The 23,646-nt window shown below is 46.8% G+C and overlaps 1 protein-coding gene across 1 annotated transcript in view; it reads left to right on the plus strand.

The window, feature by feature from the left end:
• The window catches only part of c23h8orf34 (chromosome 23 C8orf34 homolog), a 70,306-nt gene extending 60,682 nt beyond the window's left edge, over positions 1 to 9,624 (plus strand). The window contains exons 12-15 of the mRNA XM_030349620.1: positions 3,024 to 3,499; positions 4,905 to 5,001; positions 8,043 to 8,081; positions 9,004 to 9,624. Of these exons, the coding sequence (XP_030205480.1) occupies positions 3,024 to 3,499; positions 4,905 to 5,001; positions 8,043 to 8,081; positions 9,004 to 9,011 (620 nt within the window). The 3' untranslated portion in view covers positions 9,012 to 9,624. The remainder of the gene's footprint in view (positions 1 to 3,023; positions 3,500 to 4,904; positions 5,002 to 8,042; positions 8,082 to 9,003) is intronic.
• Positions 9,625 to 23,646: the final 14,022 nt, after the last annotated feature.

Below are 23,646 nucleotides of genomic sequence, written 5' to 3' on the forward strand. Positions count from 1 at the left end.
TACCCCCTAATTATGTGGCCAGCGAGCTCTTGTTGTCCACCTCATATAAATCCCTGTTATTTTTGGGAGCAGACATAAAAATGACTAATGGGTATTTTTTTATTTTTCTTGCTAAAAATAACATTAATGAAACATGCCCACCCTTGGTTTCCTCTATGATTCGTCTTTATTTGAATATCTGCCCCTTTGGTAAAAACAAAAGAGCGGGAAATTGTTGACGATGCCACCAGGCACACCTGTTTCCAATGTGAGTTCATCATATAGCATCCCCGGCAGGGCTACTGTTACCGGACCCTGATGGCACATGTTGTGAACAATAACTGATGCGGTGGGCGATTGGCAATCTTACAACAGTTTGAAATATTTTTTTCTAAATAAAATCTCTCTGTAAGTATTACCAGGCTAGGGGTGAAGATAATGTAAGCAAATGGCAATTGTTGGATTTTACAGTCTTTTATAAATTATTGCAGCTTAAAAGAGCCTTTTCTGTCAAAAATGGGATCTGAATTGTTTGGAATTGACTTTGATGCCGAAGTTCTTCAAATTTCTTGCATTTATTTAGGTGTCTAAACAATCTTCTCCCATTGAGATCCCAAACAGAGATCCCGGCCAAGACCCGGTTGTTTACTGAGTGGAACGCGGCCCGGGTAGCATATCCATTGTGTTTGGCTAACAGTTGCATATGTCCTCCCGATAGAAGGATAAAGGCTTCACCATCTCATTCATTTTCAGAAAAACGAAGCCAATAAAGGTTGCACGAGTTCTGAATGGTTGTATAGCGTGCTGCTGCCCTGTCTCCCAGCGCAATTGCTGCTTGATCAAAGACTATCAAAGATTAGATCTGCGTCTCTGTCTCTCCCTGTTTTTCCCCGAATCCCTCCCCCCCGCCCTCCTCATCCCATCTCGATTTCTCCCTCCTCGCTCTCTCTACCGTCTTACCACTGAGAAGCGGGATCAGACAGAAAATGTCATAGATTAATACCGCATGTGTTTTGCCGTATCATTGATTTATTTTCTTGAGCTGTCATTTTATATCTTGCACATGTGCAAAGGGCCCGCAGTAATGTCAACGTTGGACACAGCCAGCCGTCATGGAAACCTCTCTCTCCCCACAGCTGGTTGTCGTAGGCTACTTGGTAGCGCGCAACGGCGAAGCCGGGAAGAGCGACGGTTTGGAGCGTAATCGTGACACTCTTCAACTTCTCCTACCGAGAAGTGTGGTGGGCGGGGGGGGGGGGTTATTATGACATCAGTAAATAATTTAGGATAAAAATACCACCTTTATGGGAACTGGTTGCTACTCACCGTATCCTGTTTACGGTGGAATCAAACAGCGTGTCTGGGTGTGATCTCGGTAGAGTTTGCACAAGGGTCACAGGGTTGAAATCTGGTATTTTTTCCCCCAACTCGTTCAGAGATGATGATGATAACATACGTATTTTATAATGAACGTTAATTTACTTTGAATTGCTTTCTTATCGTACTTCGTAGATTCAGCAGCGAGATGTTCAACATGTGGCTCTGGAATGTCATTTGTCATGGTTACATACGGCCGCCATTATATATAAAAATGATGTCAGTTAATTACCAATCAGCCCCTTTTCTCTGCCCCCCCCCCCCCCCCCCCCCCCATCTGAACGTCTAGAGAGGGAACATGTAGAAGACTTTTACGTCTCAACCAACACGGACACAATATAATTGATGACACACGCGGGTTATTAGTGCCTTTGCTGAGATTGCGCCATTCAACTTCTGCTCTGTATCTCGGCTTGTAACGTTTAACTTACCCCATAATCAGGGTTGATTCCTTGCAGAAACTGCAATTCAATTACGCATGTCACTGCATTAAATGCATGGAATACTGGAAGAACCAGACTGAAGTACACATTCTGCTTATGATCCAAACAAGTCGGAGAAGGTCCCAAAGCGGCCCTCGGAGAAGTATGGCAGACATTTTGTTGTTTATGCTTTCCATACATCCCGGATAAAAAGCTCAGGAAAGGGGGAGCATGTGTTTTGCATTTTTGAGAGGAAAAATAATGTTGTTTGTTATTCATAAGAAAGGAAGTTGAGGTTTACCCTTAAACCCTGTCACGTCTCTACGGGTTATTCAGACATTATCACTTATCTTAGACGATTGGCAACGGGGAATAGGCGTGGGATCGTCGTGACTCGCTGGTGAAAACTCTCCCTCTCCCGTTGAAATCTCGGAGCGCTCTGTTGGGTTCGCTCCTACGGGCCAAGAACTTAGAAAGAAATGCACGGGATAAAGCCCAGGAAAGAATGACCCAGCTGCCGATCGCAGGACTTGGCTGCATCACCTACTGCACAAACAAAAGCCTTTCTGGGACTACCAAACGAGGCAAACAAACCAGGGTTCCCGGTAACATGAACACAAGACAGGATGATGAAAAGAAAAACATTACCAGGCGCTGCTGAAAGGCCGTTAGGAACCCTTCATCTCCACCAGAGGAAGCACGATTCACCACTGTTTACCGTGTCTACAAACACTTTCGACCGTGACCAGGGGCGAAGACTGGATAATAACTGTCTTTAGGACGTGATTACTCCGATGAGAATGCAGCCTCTGACGTACTCCCCAAAACACAACCTCTCCCTGGTCTTAAATTACAATACCCTACTCGTTTTCTATGAGTGTAGTTCTCTGATTGTTCTTCTGTGATTGTACTTCTATTATTGGTCTTCTATGATTGTACTTGCATGACGGCACTGCTGGGATTTTGTTTCTAGGATCATACTACTACGGTGGCACTTGTAAGATTGTACTTCTCTGATGGTTCTTCTAGGATTGTACTCCTATAATCTTACTTCTACGATCCTACCTTTTGATCATATTTCTATGCTCACTTAAATTATGGTACTTCTATGATGGCACTTCCCTGAACGTATTTCTATGATGGTTCTTCTACGATTGTACTTCTATAATTGTACTTCTCTATGATCAAACTTCTATCGTTATACTTTCAGAATTGTCCATTTATTTTCGTCCTTTCGTTCTGCAGAGGTGGAAAAGGACCTGGCCAAGTTGGCCGAGGCCGGGAAGATGACCAGCAGAGGCCTGAACAACCCGGCCAGCAGCGGCCTCCTCAGCCCCCTGCTGCAGCACAGGACGTTGCCCAACACCCTGCCCCTCCAGAGCCTGCTCTCCAGGCCCCAGTCCCCCGCCAGCGGCCTCTCCTCCAAGCCCAGCTCCGGGGGGCTCCCCATGCTCAGCCCCAAGCACAGCTCGCTGACCGGCGGTCGGACCGTCAGCAACCCCGGGAGCAGGACTCAAACCCCCAGAACCCCCAGCAGGCCTTTGACCCCCAACAGCCTGATGTCACGCTCTGGAGGCCACAAGGAGGTGACCTTCAGGAGGTCCCGGAGCCGGCCCGTGACGCCCACCTGTCAGCCCATGCGTCCCCGCCCGCTGCTCACTCCGCCGGGGCTGAGCACCACGGATAGCCTGGGGGCCAGCCTACGGGCCTACCTCTCTGAGGTGAGATAGCACACCTTTTTTAATCTATTTTTTGCCTTCAACACCCGTGCAAAAATCTGCAGCCTGTTCTACATCGATCTTTTTTTTAATTGAAGTCATGAAAGGCACATCCTTGTTAATTAATGACTTTCCTTTCTAGGCAGTGATATTTGAAATAGCGCCTCGCACAGCAGTGACTATGTCCCCAATCTGAGCCTGGCTGTGTATTATGGTCTTTATTTTGTCATTTCAAATGCTGCTCATAGTCTATACAGTAGTTACCATTCAATGTGTAAAACTTTCACTTTAGCTTGAAAGATGCATTTCAACTTTTTGTGTCTTTTCCTGAGGTTTGCTCATTAAATGGTCTACTGAAACGCAGAGCCAATTAATTTTAAATCACTATTAATGGCCGTCTGAAATATATCAATCCCCTTTTGAGCGTCCAGGCGCAAACGTGGTAGGCGGCTAGCCGGATTATAACAAACGCCACAGAAGCGTTTCAAACCTTGATTGGGGCCACCTGGCCGCGTTACCAGGGGTTCAGCCCTGTCGATTGGCCGCTCTCACAGTGGAACTCTGAACCTTTTGGGTAACACCAGTTGAACAAAAAACTGGGCGACACCAGTTGAACAAAAGACGGTTCTTTGTTGCTTTATTTTCCATCGCTCTCGCAGCTCATCCCAGCAGGGCTGAGCTCCATGACTGTCTTGCCTCGCTTCTGACCTTAAGAACCTCATTACGCCTCAGCTCTGAGAAATTAGATAACTGTGTTCCGCCTGGAGCGCGCACGGTTTGCTTATGAGCCGTTTGTTTCCGAAGGCCTTGCCCAGCGGTATACCCGATATGAAGGAATATATAATCAGCTGTGAGTTTGAATGATGCTGCACTTGTGAATCATCACATACTCTGGTTCACATTTGTTTCTTTTGTTTTTCGGTGCAGTGCTGATGTCTCAGAGGGTTGCTCCCCTCATGGTTCAGTGTGATGTTGGGTTTAATTAGAGCCATCGTTTAGGACTTTCTAACCCTATGCTCTGTTTGTCTTTCCTCTCTGTCATCTCTTGCATTTCCTCTCGCCTTCCCTCTCCCCTCCCTTCCTCTCCTCGCCCTCCTCCTCCCCTCTTGTCCTCGCTCTCGCTCTCCCATCTCATCTCGTCTTCGTCTTCTTCTTTCCTCTTCTCTCATTCTTTCCTCTTTTTCCTTCTGTCTCCCCCCCTTACCTCTATTCCCCTCTCCTTTGCTGTCTTCACATTCTCTCTCCCCCCGCCTCCCCTCTTTCCCTCCCCCCTCCTCTCCCCTTTTGTCTTTTCCTCTCCCCCCATCCTCCCACCACACCTTCCCTCCCTCCTCCTGTCCTCTCCCTCCCTGGTCCCTCCTCCCTCTCCCCTCCCCTCCCCTGCCCCTCTCCTCTCCCCTCCTCCCAGGATGAGTTCTACCAGCAGCTACAGGGCATCAGGCAGCCCTGGCACCTTCCCAGTGACCCGGAGGGCGACATGCTGGAACCGCCTGAGCAGGACAGGAGTGAGTGAGGATCGTTGTAGAGTACCATTGCTGTGAATGTCCCAGTCACAAACACTTTTTCTTTTCCACAGTAAAAGTGCCGCACTTCGTCTCATCCTCCGAGCTGGAGTTCAAGTTGAATCTGTCAGTAATCCACACAGGTCACAATGTATTACTGCACACCGCACTTCTAATGTCGACTTCTCAATAGTCATTTCCGTTTTGGTGCGATACGAAGGTCACGTCCTGTTCTTGGTTACAAATGTGCATGTACTTTCAAAGGACATCACATTGGGAAGTTTACATGTACATATAACGATTCTTAGAGAAATTCAAATTGACAGGTCAAGCACAATAAGTAAGACATAGATTTTGTTCCATGGATATTTAGTAAGGCTATGAGTGGGAATACACCGTCAAAGGTTTTTCTTTCCTGGCAAGTCTTAAGAGATTCATCTCCATTAAAATCTATTTGACAGTCGGCCATCGCTTTCTCACTCTCGTTCTCTCTCTCTCGTTCTCTCTCTCTCTCTCTCTCTGTCCCTCTGTCTCTCTGTCTCTCTCTCTCTCTCTCTCTCTCTCTCTCTCTCTCTCTCTCTCTCTCTCTCTCTCTCTCTCTCTCTCGCTCTCGCTCTCTCTCTCAGTTGTAAGTTGTAAATCCAATCATAATAATGGCCTGGCATGGACACGGTGCAGAATGTCATACTGAAAATGGCTTTGCATTCGATCGGAACCCCTTCACGGTTCCACTCCATAAATCCTACGAATGTATTTAGTAATACGGGCTGCGTCTCAGACGTTTGCCAAGAGTGGTGTTCAATTCGCCATGGTCTAATCAAATTCATGCTCTCTTAACGTTTATGGTGAGAATTCTATATCGCCCTGATCCTCCTATTGATATAAATATACAGATCTATATTTCAAGAAAGAATTGCTTTGCACATTCTCATGGAGGAGCAAAAGGTAAAGTGTGAGAACGAACTAGATTCAGAGAAAATACTTCAAATATGTTGTTGATCGATGATGACTCATCCCAGTTTGCACTTATCTGCCCCGATGTTGCTGTTTTCACAATAAACAACAAAAGGTTACAAGCCGCTACTAAGAACAGAAAATGGAATGCACATGGGAGTTGGACCGCATTACGGCCAACCAGAGAGTCAACAGTCACTCATCACCAAACGACAAAAAGGAAATATTTCCTTTACGTGACTAAGTTCTCCATTGATATTGTTTGGCACATAACTTGGGGTATTTATTTATGTCATTTTCTTCCCCTTCCTAATAACCAGATGGGATGCTGGAGATGAATGACTTTGGGTTGGGTTGATGATGTGTTTACAGAGGATGTGAGCCACGCAGAGAAGCATTGGGCCACATACAAAAACATGCACACACACGCACACACACGCACACACATCATTGACCCATACTCATACACAACCATAGAGCAAACAGCTGCGATTTGTGACAAAGGAGTCATTAGAATTTATATTGTGTATGAGTATGTGCATGTTTCTGCATGCATGCTTGTATATATGTGTGTGTGTGTCTGTGTGGTGTTTGTGTATGTTTGTTTGTCTCTGGGCCTGTATGTAGACATGTGTCTTCCTTTTTGTGTAAGTGTAAGTAGTTGTGTGTCTTTGTGTGTCTCTCTGGATGCATATGCTTATGTATGCGTGCATGAGTCTGTGTGTCAGTTTCTGTGTGCACGCTTGCGTGTGGTGGGTATGTCTCTGTTTGCGTGCACGTTTGTGTGTAACTGTGTCTGTCTGTATGCATGCATGTGCTTGCGTATTTATGTGTGTGTTTGCGTGTGTGTTTGTTTGTAACTGTGTCTGTCTGTATGTGTTCTTGTGCTTTTACGTGTAAGTTTGCCTGTGTGCGTAACCGTTTCTGTCTGTATGCATCTATGTGCTTGCGTGTTTATGTGTGTGTTTGAGTGTGTGTGTGTGTGTTACTGTGTCTGTAGGCATGCATGTGCTTTATGTGAGTGTAACTGTGTCTTTGCGTGCGTGTGTAACCGTCTCTGTCTGTATACATGCATGGGCTTGCGTGTGTGTCTGTGTGTATCTGTGTGTGTCTGTGTGTATACACTTGTACATGGTTGGCTTGGTTAGACCCGTGGCGATCCCTTTCAGGCCCTGCGCTGGCGTCACGGCCAGCGCCAGGTCCATAGTGAGCGCTAAATAATGGGCTACAAACCCGGAGCTATTTCCTGTTATTTTACAAACGTCCACAATGAGGCCAACCACACATACCGCGACCAGAGATGAAAAGGAGTTTGTCCTCTTTCTCACTTCCATTGCCTTTTGTTATTCATTGTCTGGGACTAAGCGATTCCACCCCAACCACACCACTGAGTGCCATGAATTAAACATAAGGCGCCCCGCCATGGAATCAGCACCGTAGCATTTGACACCTGTCAAGTATACAGGAAGGGTTGCTGTCAGAGCGACCAAGGACACAGCCTTATTTTGGGTGGGGGGGAAACGTTAAAAAAATGCAATAGGTCATTCAAATTATTCTGAGCTGTGTATGAGTTATTTCGGGTTATTTTCATCAACACTTGGAAATTTCCGGGAAAGTGAGGAAGTAATACTCTGGAACGCATTACATACTGGATAGTAGAGGACAAGAGGGGAGAGGTGAGGTTGAGGAGAAGAGGGGAGAGGGGGGGGGGAAGAGGGGAAAGGTTGGTGTGAGGGGAGGAGGGGAGGGAGGGAGGAAGAGAAGAGTGGAGGGATTGGGGGCAGGGGGGGAGAGGGGAGGAGAGGAGGGGGGGAGAGGGGAGGAGAGAGGTTGGGAAGAGGGGAAAAGGGGAAGGGGGAGAGGGGAGGGGAGGAGAGGGGGGAGGATGGAAAGGGGATGGAGGGGAGGGGAGGGGGGAAAGGGGAGGAGAGGAGGGTGAGAGGAAAAGAAAGAATGAGAGAAGAAGAGAGAGAGAGAGAGAGAGGGAGTATGTAACATATTTGTATTTTAACGTGCAATCATGCCTGTTGAAATGTTGCATCACATGTTCTAACATAGAGATGTCTAACGGCATTGCCTGTCGTTTGCAGGCGGAGTACGAGACGGCAAGAAGAGGTCTGTGTTCTCAGGTAACAACCGTCTGCTCGCACACCTCAAATCAAAGGAAAAACATCACGACACCTACAGCAGTGACAGCCCATAGTTTGGCATGAGCATCACCCCTTTGCATTAACCCTAACCTCCCGAGACTACTGGGACCACCGCAGGCGCGCCTCTCCTATTCGGGGGGGGGGGGGGGGATGTTTGCTTCATCGAGTGTCTTGTTATGACAGTGTCCCCACCGCCTGTCTGTCAGTGGACTCATCTGTCGAGCCGTGGCGCGCCACACAAACTAGTGCCAATGGTATTCTGAGGAGGTCCCCCGCCCCCTTATTTTATTTCTAGACCTATCAATAACCCTGAAGGCCTCAGCCGAGGCGCCTCCCCCTCCGCTGTGGGCAGACGGCCTCGGGTTGAGGAGCTCTCCCCTGCCCCGTTCCATTAAGTCACTTTGGGTTTCTGAGTTTACATGCGGCGGTGGGCTGCGGGTGGCCTCTCAGCGTCAACACCAGAGGGGGGAGGGGGGGGAGGGGGGAGTCAGTCTGGGTTAAGGTTGTCTGCGGCGGGCCTTGTGGCTCCGAGGGTGCCCACAGTTCGCAGCATGGCTGTGCCAGTCTGGACGGAGATCACAGAGCCGGGGGCCAGCCGGCTGCCTCTCGGTCCGGGAGAGGCCAAGGCACTGCCACGGCAACCAGAAAAACCAAAAGCTCTGAAGTCCCCCCCCCCCCCCCCCCCCCCCTCAGTTTCCCAGAATGCACGGCGTCAAGTACGGTCGTATGGAGTTCCGTGAAGTTACGCCGGGCTTCATTATGGACTTTTTCTCTCGCTTTGGAACATTTAAATATTATGGGGTCTGTTTTATAATGTTTGCTGGTTCATTATTGTTATTAGTGGTTGAATGTGTCTGATGTGACTGGTTTCTAGGAGACTGATATTTGTTTATTTTCACAGGCCTTTAACGACGAAAGACCAGGGACACTAATCCAATCAAACTATTATGCAAACCACTGGACATTTTGAATATGTGTACAGGGACAATTATTTTTTTAGAATATGAATAATAAAGAGATTGTATACTTTTTCACAAATGCTAGTGTTTCATAGACAATGTAGCCCTTGGAAATCTCTATGATATCACATGAAGAAGAAAAAAAAAGGTGCAATATGCTAATTATTTTTGTCTGCCCTTTAGCATGCGATTGAACTTGAAGAAAAAAAATAAAAAGAGATGTACTCTTTTTTTTTAAGCCCAATAATAAATTATGTTTAGGGCAGCACACACTTATGTATGTTTAGAGGAAAAAAGTCCTTTATATGCACTGTCCGGATGTAGCACTTTGAAAGACATAGTTGTAGAGATTACAAAGAATGCTGTTATGCTATCGGAAAAACCCTTCGGTTCACACAATTACTTGTCAGGTTCTGTTTTTGTCAGTGTCCGAATTATACATTTTTGATTTTTTAAGTAAGACTTTTATATGATTTTGACATGCAAACAAGAATCGAAGAGCCTGTGGATTGTAATTTGAAAATTGTGCCTCTTGAAGAGCCAATAAAAAATACTGTATGAAATCGTGGACCATTTGTTCCTCATTTGATGCATGTCACTAGTGGATATTTTGCCTCAGTTTAGTTTTGGTAAGTTGATAGTTGAGTGGTTCGGGCGATGGAAGCTTACATGGGGCCAACGTGAATGTCCTCAATGTGATGCTCCGTGAGCATGGGAACCCATCCCCACTCCCTGCCCCTGTGTGACATATATCCACATCCACAGAAAAGCCACCTCGGATAAATCCCTCGTAGGAAGGTACCTGTGAATGCAACATATTTCTCTGACCAACCGGGCTATTGGGGATGGATCCTTTGCCATGCTCAGCGCACCGTTCTGCTGTTCGAATCCCTTTTTTTTTTTATAGGATTAATAACGTTCCACACATTGACTCATGGTCAGTGGAAATGTGGTGTGGATTTTTCGAAGGAGGAAGAATGTCATCATGTAGCCTCATTTTATTATTGTGTTATGGTGTGTTAAAACCAGACGCATTTCCCGAAGAACAAATTGTTCAGATCGGAGTTGATTAATTGTTCTGCAAAAGGGGGTACAAGTTGTTCTCACTTGACACTGGTGAATATTTTCTGCTAGGCCAGCACTTTTTGTTTTTGTCAATGCCAGCAGCACTCTAAAGCAAAGAGAGCCATTTGAATATCTTCAGTTACAGCCACAGATGTGGAAAGGATTCAATTTTCAAAAGCTCGCCTTCTGGTCATGTGTCTGCTGAATGTCCGAGAGAAAGGACATCTCAGATGTTCCATCCGCAAACTCTCAAGCAGCTTTTTAAGGTCGAATATGGTTGTAATAAGGTTGAAGGAGATGGCGGCCAGATGGTCAGTTGAACATTGATAAAAACCAGTGTCACGCTGATTTAATCTATGAAATTATTGCGATGTATGACATGCAATGAAAAGTGAAACTAGGAAGTCTTAACCGCACACGCTAGACCAACAGGAATCAGTGTTTCCATCTCACATTCTGCATAGGATCTTGTTTTCAGTTGGAAACCTCAGTTATCCTACAGTATGTTTACTGTAGGACAGGGGGCCTTATGTTTATGAATAGTCCTGCTTCTTCACAGTCACATGCCCAGGGGCCCAGACAATAAGCCACTTGCTTACTGCAGATCTGGACCACCGACAACAGTCAACTGGCTGAGCTGGGTCTATGTTCACATCCTGGCTGCTGAGAGACTTAATGTGGGCTAAAGCGCAAATCAAGCTACCGGGGAGATCATGGGTTGTTTAAAAATAATAATAATCATTATCCAAACATTGTGTACTTGAACGGCAGTGAAAGAAGGTCTATTAAGTTAAGCGTGTGGGTGTGTGTGTACGCGAGCAGACTAATCCTAACTGGAGTTGGACATGTCGTTTTGATCTCTGAGGATGGTCCAAGGAATGCCATACTTTAGGTAGAATTTTTATGGCTTGAATTCTCTGGTCTGTAGATTGACCACTTGACGAGCTATGCTTATGCATCTGAATTTGTGAAGATTCAAGTAAAAATGTTGAAATCATGTTTTTGAAATGGTAATAATTGAAATGACATATTTGAACTTCAAAGAGATAAATTCCAAACTAATGAATTCAGATGACCTTGTTGTGAAAGTTTAAGGAGGCTGCTGCTGGGACTGGTAGTTATGGGGGGGCCTTATGTTTATGAACCGTCCTGCTTCTTCAAAGTCACAGGCACAGCGGCCCACCCAAGACAATAAGCCCCTTGCTTACTGCCGATCTGGACCACCGTCAACAGTCAACTGGCTGACCTGGGACTATACTCTTGAATTTATTCTTGAGTTCGGCCATTAAAGGCAGGCCTATCTGAAAAGACGTCAAGATGCATTTATTCACGTGGGTGTCCACAATTCTGACAGCTGCTGGCCTTAGAGGTGGTGCACGAGTTTTGGCTCGGTGTCATCCGGGCCACGCGTCACCGGCAGCCCTGCGACTGACACCCTTCCTGCCGCCGAGACGGCCGGGGCTATGGCCGCGCAACACGCCGACCTCGGTCCGCAGCAGTGTCGGCAGCTGAGGCTGCATGAGGACTGCGGGTGGACGGGGCAACGTTCCCTAATTCAGATACAAACATTTAAGTTGCAGAGATTCAAATTATGTTATTCGTATGTTAATGTACAGAAAATGTCTGTCTGTATGTGTAGTACAGAAAATAACTCGAATTGAGAAACGGCCATAGCGTTCCCGTTCGTTTTTGTGATTGTGTCATGTAATTGGCTAGTAATTGTTAATGCAGCTACATTAGCCTCTTTAGAAAGCTTGAAAAACAAACGACACAACTTTACATTGTATTGAACACACAGCAAGACCGTGGAATGCATCCATTGGTGACCGAATAAACGAGCAATGTAATCAAGTGTGAATAAGCATTTAAAATCAACATTAAAACGACCAACGTGGTACAAATAAAGAAAATAAATTTTACAGGCGCAGCCAAGTCCGAGGGGGACCGTCCAAAAGGGGACGTTCCTCCATGAAATGCCGCATGAAAGCTGGGAGATTTCTACCTGCAACTTGTACGGATGGTGTACGAGGCATCTGGAACACACCATAAGCTGTATTGATGCAATCGCATATACTGAGCGCCTATCCGAGAGTGTCTGCAAGTCACGACAGGGGGGCTCCGGCTTGTCGTTTAGGTTTTTGTCAGGTTATGAGTATTTAAATTTCGTCCTCAAACCATAGAAATGTCTAGCCTGGCACGCTCTGATAGGCGCTCAGTATATGCGATTGCATCAATACTGCTTATGGTGTGTTCCAGATGCCTCGTACACCATCCGTACAACGTTGCAGGTGGAAATCTCCCAGCTTTCTTGCGGCATTTCACGGAGGAACGCCCCCTTTTGGTCGGTCCCCCTCGGACTTCTGAGAGTATACCGAGTTCAGAGAGGCAAACAAATGGCTGCGCCTGTAAAATTAATTTTCTTTATTTGTACCACGTTGGTCATTTTAATGTCGTAAAACATGCATACCCCGGGGTCATCCCTATGTTCCCCGGGTCCTATGTTCCGCGCTCGGAGAACATAGGACCCTTTTTTAAAAAAAAAGGTCCTATGTTCCCCGTTTTTCCCAAAAAGGGTCCTATGTTCCCCTGTAGCAATGCATACCGGGGAACATAGGACCTTAAAAAAAAGGGTCCTATGTTCCCCAGTCTCATACAAAGAGGGGAACATGGACCCGGGGATCATAGGACCCGGGGAATATAGACACGCTCCCGTGGAACGAGCTCCCTGCCGATGTCAGGATTGCAGAGCTCGCTCACCAGCTTCCGCAAAAGACTCAAAACTCACCTCTTCAGAGCTCACCTCGACTCTGCATAGCTACCCAGCCCCTTCCGGCCACCATTTTATGTTTTTTTTTATGTACGTCCTGGCACTTAATGTACGCACTTATTGTACGCACTAAATCTACATTGCACTTAATTGTGTAGCATCTGCAGTAGCTGCTATCATTGCTTTACACAGGGAATGGGTTAGCTTAGCGATTGTTAGTACTTGCACTTGGTTCTATGAACATCTTCACTGTACTGACAGCAATATATTGGTTCACTTCTTATGACAAATGTACTTATTGGAAGTCGCTTTGGATAAAATCATCTGCTAAATGCCCTAAATGTTGATGTGAATGTCTTGTAATGGTTAATCCACATCCCACCTAGTAGTTAACTAGGGCCCCCTCTAGTTCTTGCATTAGTTTTAGTATTTCATGATGTTGCTTTTTTAGTATTATTGAAACAACATGATGTATTGACAGTAGTTCCTCGTCTTGGGTAGTGTTAATTGTGTGTACAGAGTAGGGCTCTTGACATTGTACAGGAAGAGATCATGTCACCAGAACTTCTCCTTTTCAACATGGTCTGGGTAGCTATGTTGGAGCAGAAACCTCCAGCTAGAGGTCTAGAGGGGGAGCAGTGTGGAAGGAAATCACTGCCCTGTTCTGAATAAAACCAATAGAACGGGGCCTCGTCCGGGATCGCTATCTGAGCCGGATGATGTGTTATATCCAAGCCTAAGTTTGTTCTTTTATAGTGTTGTCTATTTAACACACATGTGTATGAAAATGTAAACACCATTGAAGTCTAACATTTTTATAAAATAATCTGAATTCAAATAGCATTTCAAATTAAACCTTAAATCCTGTTTTATAAAGAAATCAATGTTCAGGCATTTGGATACATAAATTTGTGGTCAAAATACAGAACATTAGTGCACATGCGTTTGACGTCGACGACTGAATTCTGAGAATTAAGTTGGCCTAAGAAAAAATAAAACTCGCCAAAATCAAACAGGGAGAAGGCTGGGTTGCCGGTTTGTAGATAAATCGGGTTAAATTCAAATTACGTTGTTTTCTAAGTATAGGCCTATTGAGGCTTTGCTTCAGAGTTCGTAGCTAGGTGGCAGCTGGAAGCTAAATACTAAAGATCTACCACATAGTCACATGCAGTGTTACATTGGGCCATTCTAATGGGCCATTCAAATCAGGACTATCTGAAGATGCATCAAAATGACTGACCACATATGACAACAGCTGGTATTCAGACTAGCCATCGGCCAATGAATAATAACCAAGAGCCAATTTCAAATTATATATACTTTATTTTATCCAATTATGATCAAAATCATTGCAGGTACTCCGAAGAAGGAACTTCAGGAAATATATTTTGCACAGTTGGCGCTTCATTCTTGCAAGATATGATGGTCTTTTCAATGAAGCAAACGCACCCAATGTAATCTTCATAAGGTACAACCTCTGCGTTACTGGGGCTTGTAGCTAGGCAGCTGCTGGGGCTTGTAGCTAGGCGGCTGCTTCCGCTGCTGCTGCTCTTGGGGCTTGTAGCTAGGCAACTGCTGCTGCTGTTGGTGCTTTCCGGGCTGTTGGGGCTTGTAGCTAGGCAACTGCTGCTGCTGTTGGTGTTTTCCGGGCTGTTGGGGCTTGTAGATAGGCAACTGCTGCTGCTGTTGGTGCTTTCCGGGCTGTTGGGGCTTATAGCTAGGCGGCTGCTGCTGCTGGGGCTTGTAGCTAGGCTGCTGCTGCTGCTGCTGCTGCTGCTGCGGCTGCTGCGGCTGCTGCGGCTGCGGCTGCTGCGGCTGCTGCTGCGGCTTGTAGCTAGGCGGCTGCTGCTGTTGGGGCTTGTAGCTAGGCGGCTGCTGCTGTTGGGGCTTGTAGCTAGGCGGCTGCTGCTGCTGGGGCTGCTGGGGCTTGTAGCTAGGCGGCTGCTGCTGCTGAAATTGCATTCGGTCTCCACTACTTATGCTGCTGCTGCTGCTGCTGCTGCTGCTGCAGTAGCAGCATGTTTTTTCTCGTATTGCGAGAAAAAACATGGCAGTAATTTGTTTCCATATGAAAACACACGCAAATACAAATGTTACCCAGTGTTTACCTATAGTGTTTATTAAATATAGTGTAGTGAAAAACAACCAAAACCTTCTTGGTTTTTTGTGGTCTTCAAGGTGTTATTCCAGGTGTTATGATAACACCTTGTTAACAGTGCAACAAAAACCTTCTTGGTTTTTGTGGCACTTAATATAACAACAAGGTGTTATTATAATTTTATTATGAATCGTTTTTTTTCGTTTGCTCGGATCGACTTGATTTATAAGGCAAATTAATGTCTGTCATTTCCAGTTGGATGCGCATTCACTACATTTCAACACAAAAGTCAGACATGAAAATTCAGACTTTCAACATGAAAGTCTGACTTTTCAATGGGTTCGTTCATTTATTTGAATTGCTACAGATGATTGATGCCATGTCTACGGTCGGCCCTCTTGTGCTCAATAACACAGAGGATTGACAGAGATGTTTAAATGATCCCCTACTGGAACGTACGCATTTATTTAACATTGTTCCCCGGATTTGTTGAACAAATCCAGCAGGGTTACGCATTCGATGAAAAGGCGAGAAAACGCAACCGTGGTGTTTGTGTGTGTGTGTGTGTGTGTGTGTGTGTGTGTGGGTGTGTGTGTGTGTGTGTGTGTGTGTGTGTGTGTGTGTGTGTGTGTGTGTGTGTGTGTGTGTGTGTGTGTGTGTGTGTGTGTGTGTGTGCGTGCGTGTGCGCGTGTGTGTATGTCTGTGTGTGTGTGTATGTGTGTGCGGGGTAAAAGACAAGGATAGAGAGGATCTGTTTTGTTCTCTGCACCTCGTTCAAGTGTAAAGACTTAAATGATGTGTGATGTAAGGTTTAAGTCTGAGCACAGCAGGCTCAAACTGTCTGGGCAGGATCTTCCAATCCGTCTCTGTCTCTCTCTCCCTTTCAACTCTCTCCTTACCCCTCCATATTTAGTTCATGATTTTCTTTGCTGTGTGTGTGTGTGTTTCTGTATGTGTGCCTGCCTCAGACCTGTGTGTGTATGTGTTTGTGTGCGCCTCAGATGTGTGCGTTTGTGTTTGCCTCAGAACTGAGTTCCCGTGTGTGTGTGTGTGTCAGTCAGGTGACTCATCTGTACTCTACTCTTCTCCCAAGGCCGCGAATCACTGAATCATGCTCTTACAATGGATTGGTCTCCCTTTCTGTCTTTCCTTGTTTTATTTCCAAATAAACATCTTAAGGCTGATCTAATTTCTCACGTCAATGTTTGTGTTTCCTTATCCAAGTGCGTACGTGCTGCGCTGGGCGTGTTTTATATCCCCGTCCCGGAGAAGGCTTGAAACAAGATATTATGGCAGGGGCACGATGGAGCTCTAACGTAATGATATTTATACCTATTGCTAAACAAAAAGAACAAGGTGGAACTTTTTAGCATACATCTTTTAGTGCTATGGGTGGATACATTGAGAGCAGTGATGCCGCCAGCGGGACTCAAACCCCTCACCCTGGCCAGGGTCGATGACATGATGCACCTGGTTGAGCCCCACAGGACCACAGAAAGGTTTTGTCGTCTGGAGGTTAGGGTGATTGCTCCCTCGCTGGCCGGGCTGGACGCTGTGTGCTCACTCCTCTCTGTGGATGTGTCCCTGCAAAGCAAATAAGATGAGGAGAAACGAGGAGATGGGTTCTAGTCCCGAGGCTGATCCAAACTGTATTGGAGTGGATCCCACTGTAAACCTTTTGGTGATGACATAGTTAGTTGATAACTTACTACTTTCGTTCAATAAATTGCGGGTATGTTAATCCGTTTACTGGGCACGCCATTTATGTTTTTTAACCCAAAATAAATAAATTGTCATTTTTCAAGCATTCAGTGACCTTTATGTGCTTTAGATTCAGAGAAAAGGGAGTTTGGTTGTTTTTGATTAGGAGTCAAACCGTTTTAACTGTCTCTCCTGGCTTCAAGAGTGCTTTGTTTGCACGCGAATCTGCCACGAATATAAACAACTGCAGCAAGATAGCAGTCTTTTGAGGAGACATTTTGCAAAGTACTACAGCGATTCATTGTTATTTTGTCCACAATCTCTGTACTGATGGACGCACATTGATTCCAAACAGCCAAAGTGCTATGTCGACGTTGTTTACATGGGTGGCAGGCGTGTGTACGCTAAACGCTCTTTGGTAGAATTGGCACAAAAAATTTATATAAAATTCCTTTTATAAAAGCAATTTGTTTGTGCCAATTGTAAATGTAAATAATGTACTTTTGTCTTAAAGCATATTCCTGATAGACACCATGGTAGTGATAGCCCTTAAGGCATGTTGGGTCATTAATGAAGACTTTTGGACCAAGCATCGGCTTACGGCCCAGCCGTTCAATTGACCGTGGGAGGGCAAGCAAGTGCCCCAGGACTCAATCCAACCGTCCCGTGCACTGCGAGGGCCATGACATGGAGTGTTTGGGTTTTCCTCCTCTGCAATCACCAGGATGATGATGACGCTGTTTCCCCTCACCAGAGCGGCCGTGCTGCCAAAAGCTCTGATCTCAGCTTCCCAGCATCGCTTCGGCAAAGAGGAGCAACTCAAGGACCCCAGTGTGTGGGCTTGATCACACACACACACACACACACACACACACACACACACACACACACACACACACACACACACACACACACACACAGAGGCGGCACGCGCGCATGCATGCACACACACACACACACACACACACACACACACACACACACACACACACACACACACACACACACACACACACACACACACACACACACACGTGCGCACAGGTATGCACGCGCACGCAGACACACACACATACACACACACATACACACACAGTGTTGACATCCATGGTGCTCTGTGTTTTAACTAAACAACACCCTGAAGGAAGACCATGCTTGTTTGGCAGTTGGGAAGATCAATGTTTTAGTCGCGGTTACACAGTCTCCGAAGAGGGTCCCCTCACAGTTGGTTTTCATTCGGAAGGGAGATTTATTACACTTAGTTTCTGATGGCACTTTATGGGCACTAGTAGATTGCTGTTCGTGACTCCTAAAGCGTTTCTGGTCGTACGAAATACTTTCCGTTTTTTCCGGTGTTTGGTTTTATTTCCCTTTTGCCGAGGAGAACGAGCTGTGGCTGATGTCTGAACCAGCTGTACCCCGCTCCCATTTACAATATCCAATATCCCGCCGCACATTTTAGCCCTCCCTCCTGATTTCGGGCCTAACTGCCCTTCCATGTAAGACCATAAATGTAAACGGTTATTATTCCGGAATCAGCCACCTCTGAGCCGGCTGAAACAGGGCCACGGCACGAGCCACGTGTGTCCCACGGCGACGCGTTGGACGAGGGGAGCTGGCTGGCGGACGCGCTCTAAGGCGCGGGGGGGGGGGGCTCGCCTCGGCTACCTGCGCACGGGCCCCATTTTCCAACCGCACGCTGCACTGTGTTTGTTCTGCTTCTACGCCACAGAAAACCACAGCAGAGCATGGACTTAGAAACCTTGAAGAGAACCCCCCCCCCCCCGCGCCCCTCCTTTAGTTGGACTGCTTTCAGCCACAAGAACCGCAGGGACCCCCAGTACTGGACTCTTCTGCACTAAGGGGTCTCTTAGCAGGCTTCACATGGGAGAGGGTGATGTCATTTATGTGTGTGTGTGTTGTGTGCGCGTGTGTATTTCTGCGCGTGTGTGTGTGTGCGTCCGCGTGTGTATTTCTGTGCGTGTGGACGTGTGTGCCTGTGTGAGTTTGTGTGCCTGTGCGTGTGCATGTGTGTGTGTAATGTATGTGTGGGTGTTATTGTATGGGGAGACACCTCCATCGGGAATGCAAAATAGAAAACATTTTCGTCGCCATGGCTACAGCGTCATCCCTTGCGTGCATTACATAGTGATGGTTTATTGGCTGCTAAGGGAAGCATGGCCAAGCGTGAAAGAAGTATGTCTGTCAAAGAAAACCTAGACTTCAAGGCTATTTATGGAGATTTAATAAGGGCTTTGTGGCAGTGCACTGGGCGGCCCGCACCCGGTTCTACGTTTTCTTGTGCGTGTCGGTGAGTTTTTGTTATTAAAGGGGAGAGGTGGGGTAAATTATAAAACCGCATTTGTTAAGCTTCCAAGGAAAGCCTTGGAAAGAAGTTATCAGAATCAGGGTTGTTCAGTCTTGGCACTGAATCCAAGCCATGGAGTGGTTTACTGCGGAGACATTTGTTGAACATTGGATTGGACGACTCTGTCGGATCCTCATCTGTCCGTCTGTCTGTCCGTCTGTCCGTCTGTCCGTCTGTCCGTCTGTCTGTCTGTCTGTCTGTCTGTCTGTCTGTCTGTTCCATCCATCCATCCATCCGTCCTGTTTTACTGGCGTCTCAGTTGGACACGAGCCATAGGTAAAATTGAATTGGGGAGACATGGACTTTTAACATATGGGGGGAGACGGACTGATTCATGACCCGCCTTTTATTTACAAAACAAATCATGGTTCAAAACGTATCCCTTCCCGTGATGTCCGGTCTGGCTCAACACGCAGCACTGAGTTATTGAACATGGCAGCCACAAGTCTGAAGAGCCTTTCCCAAGTCCACTCCAAACACGGTGGCGGCTTTCAGGGTCGGTGTATCATTTCCTTCTCATACGTTCCCATACAGCCGCGAGGTTTGCGGGCTTCGCCAAAACACTTTGAGGTGAAAGAGAGCGCAGTGGAACCCCGGAAAAAAAAAAACGAACTCAATCCGAATCCCTGCAGTTAGCCTGCAGCTCGGTGGTCCTCTCTTTGCACCTTCTCATCCGCCGTGGAGCGCCTGAGCTGGAAACCAGAGGTTGAACTGTGCCAACCTTCCACAAGAGGGCACAGATGACATTTCAGTGTGGCCGGTAAAGCCCTGCTCTCCTCCTCCTCTCCTCTTCCTCCTCCTCCTCCTCCTCCTCCTCCTAGTGGTTCTGATGACCTAGCTCTTTGGCAGCGGCGGCCGCGGCGGAGGTGGCCAGCGCCTGGCGTGTCACGGCCCGGTCCAGCTCGGCTCATGAATCTTCTTCGGTGATTTAGTTATTAATGACGTGCCCCTGGCCCTCGGTGAAGCCCCTCAAGGACACGCTGGTGGAAAGAGGTTTTTTTTTCTTTTTGTCTAGAACAGCTGTTCCCTTGTCTGTGGTGACGGGTGTCGTCTTGTCGTTGTGGGAGACTTGGGGAAATGTTTTTTGCAGTGCCACTTTTTTTTTCTTTTTCAGTGCGCCGTTTATTAGGTGGGATATGGCCTCCTTCTCTATGAAGCTTGTGCGCAGACTTCTTTTTCCACCTCATTTTGTTTCTTTCGATGTGAGTTTCTGTTTTTTTAACAAAATAAATTGTATTCATTTTTTTTTTTACTACCAATCCAAAGTGTTAGTAGTTCTTAGTGGTAAGGCTGTTATAAACTAAATCCACTAGCAACAACCTAATGCCCAAACACACAACAAAGGACTCAAAGCACTAGTTACGTAAGGTTGGACGGCAGTTGCATTTCTTCAGATTGCAGAAATGTTTTCTGGGCCCCATCCGTCACGCACAGTGGCCCGGCTAAAGTTTCATTGTTTTCAACCCGTGCTCTGATTCTCTCCCAGAGAGCAGCAGTCTGTAGTCCCGGGGGGGCGGCGGAGGCAGGCCTGTGAGCAGAGCTGCTCAAGCTGTAGAGACACACGTTACAGAATCTGCTCGAGAACATTTGTACCGGGGAGAAGAAGAGATCTGGAGCAGGGAACAAACACAGTCTCTGTCGCTGCCTTAAATAAACCATATGATTACATAAACAACGTTGTCCAAACTGAAAATGAAGATCATTTACAGTGTTTTTATGTTTACACAGGCCTTAATTACTTTATTTGCTTTCTTTTGCCTTTAGTTTAGCTTCTGATTGGCCGTTGGCTACGGATACCGTTGGCCCGCAACGTGTATCCTTCCCCTAAACAACTGCCACTTCTAATTCTGGAACACTTCCCTGCTTCCCTGTGAGTGTCTGTCTCTGTGTGAGTGTGAGTGTGTGAGTATGAGTGTATGTCTGTGTCTGTGTGTGTGTTAGTGGGAGTGGGAGTGTGTGTGTATATATGTATCTGTATCTGTGTGTGTGTGTGTGTGTGTGGTTGTGTGTGTTTGTGTGTGTGTCTATGTGTGTGGAGTCGTTGCTCAGGAAGCAACCATGCAAAATCAGGTGAATATCTCCTGTTTATAAAAACTACGGCGGGTCGGGTCGGGGGTCTCCTGGAAAGGCCTGGTGGTTTACTTTAAACAGCGCTCGGTGTCTGTAGCGAAGACTTTAAAAAAAAAAAAACATGGCTGCCGCTATGCGTCCTGCTCATTGTCACACATGGCCTTCTCCGGCCATGAGGTTAGGAAGTCGGAATCCGAAGCGATCATTGTGACCACATGATCGTGATGTACCTGGCCCGTGGAGCCCCGGGGGGAGGGAGAGGGGAGGTGGAGCGAGGAGGGGGCTGCGAGCGCGATGGCTTGATTTACAGCGGCATGTGGCCGGGCTGCTGTTTGTCCTTGCCGTCGGTGTGCTGTTACACCGAGTCGGGCCCCGGCACGGCTCTCCATATGGTGTGGAACTGAGATGGGACCCAGGGAGGTTCTGCTCCTTCGCTCAGGGCTTTGGGTAGAGATTTTTCTTTTGGTCACAGAACGGTGATACTCTGTCGCGCTGTAACACCCTAGAGATTGGTCGTCGATTAATGGAGCACGCCAATCAACTGAGGATCGTTAGGACGTTGATCCAAGATGGACACGTGTCCCAGAAAGGTTCCTTCCTCGTTTGTTTCAGTACTCTACGGCCAAAGAAGATTAATCCTAAATCTTATCGCAATCCTATTTAGTTTCAATGGGAAAATGGACTCTCTACCACTAAGTACGGCAGCGAGGGGGAACATGGATGCAGCTGGTGGGACGGCCGCTTTCACTCCGGCAGATCAGCCTGACCTGTTCTGTTAATGCCGTGCCGAAAGACAGAGACAGAGAGAGTGAGGGAGGGAGAGAGAGAGAGATAGACAGAGAGCGAGATAGACAGAGAGCGAGATAGAGAGAGCGAGATAGAGAGAGCGAGATAGAGAGCGAGAGAGAGAGAGAGAGAGAGAGAGAGAGAGAGACAGAGAGAGAGAGAGAGAGCACAAAGGAAATATTTGTCCAATCTGTCCAAGCAAACTCCCGCAATTGAGCGCTGAACTTTCCCATCGCTTTGCTGTGTGTGTGACACATGTAATTGAAAGACAAATGTTGCTTTGAACTGAGCAGGAGGCAGCAACCGAGTTAAGAAACACAAAAAAAACGAAAACCTTTTTGCTGTTTCGTTAATTAGCGCAGCGTAATTATCCACTTGCTACTTTATGGTTTTGATCTGCAGGGAAAATAAACAATAACAATGTATTTCAAACCTTCAATGGGAAAAAGAAAAGATTGGATGCAAACTTGGCAGGAGTTTCAGAATGGTTTCTGTGCATTTAAACAAAACATGAAAAGTTACGAGAAAATTGCAAATGCTAAAGCTATAAATATATTCATTTGGGCAAGAAAAAGACTTTCACCACGCCACATCAAAGCCCATTGACCATTTTTATGGGAAAGATTATTACCATATGTAAATACTAAGCAAAGCCTTGGGTTTAGCCATGGTTTAGCTCTTTAGGTCTGTGTAAACACAGGCTCCGCAGCGGAGCGGAGATCCATAGATCAGTCTGTACCGGGACAGCGGGCTCTTTCTCCCCTCAGCGTCTCACGGGGGGAAACGTGTTGAAGCCCCAAAGCACCAGGAAGTTATGTTGCATTGTGTAACCACAGAAGAGAAAGAAGAAGAAAACCCCCCAAGACTTTCAGCTCCCTTTCCACGATTCTTCGGGAGATGTTGGGTCTACGACTGTTGAGCTCCTCTCGGCTGTTTGCGGATGTCAAACGTTTGTCAGTTAGAAGTGAAAAGGGGGGTTGCCCTGGGCGGTGAAAGAGAGCTGTTTGCTCATGTCCAGCCGCCGAGAATGGATGAGAAGGAGGCATCCTCTAATGGTGGACGCTCTTGTGTTTGGAGAGACACATGGAAACCTTAGCCGGTATGGACAGGCATCTTATTGAATGAAGGAAGACTTAGGGCTTTCTCCCCCGATGGACGGGGAGCGGAGGAGGAAGGGGGAGGGGGGGCGCGGGGGGTGTATGAATGGAAGGTGGGGGGGACGGGGGGGACGGGGGGACGTTTGTTGTAGACAGTCACTGGTTGTGGGTGGAGATGAGGTCAGTGTAATGTGATTGGTCCTCGCTGTCGCCAAATTATGGTTCTCAGGCTCATAAGAAGCTGCGCGGTTTATGTGTGTGGATGTGTGTGTGTCCGTGTGTGTGTGTGTGTGTGTGTGCGCGTGTGTTCTATATATCTTTTTTGTATTCCATCCCAATTCCCAGGCTGTCTGTTCCACTAGAGAGAGTCATAAAATAACGTGCTTTAATAAAAAGTACACCCAATGTTTAATCTGTGTACCGATGACCTCCGGAAATCAGCGTGTGTGTGCGTGTGTGTGTGTTCAAGGCTTTATTAGTGTCTCACGGGCTCGGAACCAAGAGCCTCCTGATGGAGCCTGTTTGGATTTGGATCGGGCTCTTCATCGCTTTTCACACAGCCCCGTAAAAACTTCAAAGAAGCAAAGATCATCTGGGTTTATTTTATGGGCCCGGTGCGTCTCTGGGGAACCC

Source organism: Gadus morhua, chromosome 23 (genome assembly GCF_902167405.1).
Source record: "Gadus morhua chromosome 23, gadMor3.0, whole genome shotgun sequence".
Classification (NCBI taxonomy): Eukaryota; Metazoa; Chordata; class Actinopteri; order Gadiformes; family Gadidae; genus Gadus; species Gadus morhua.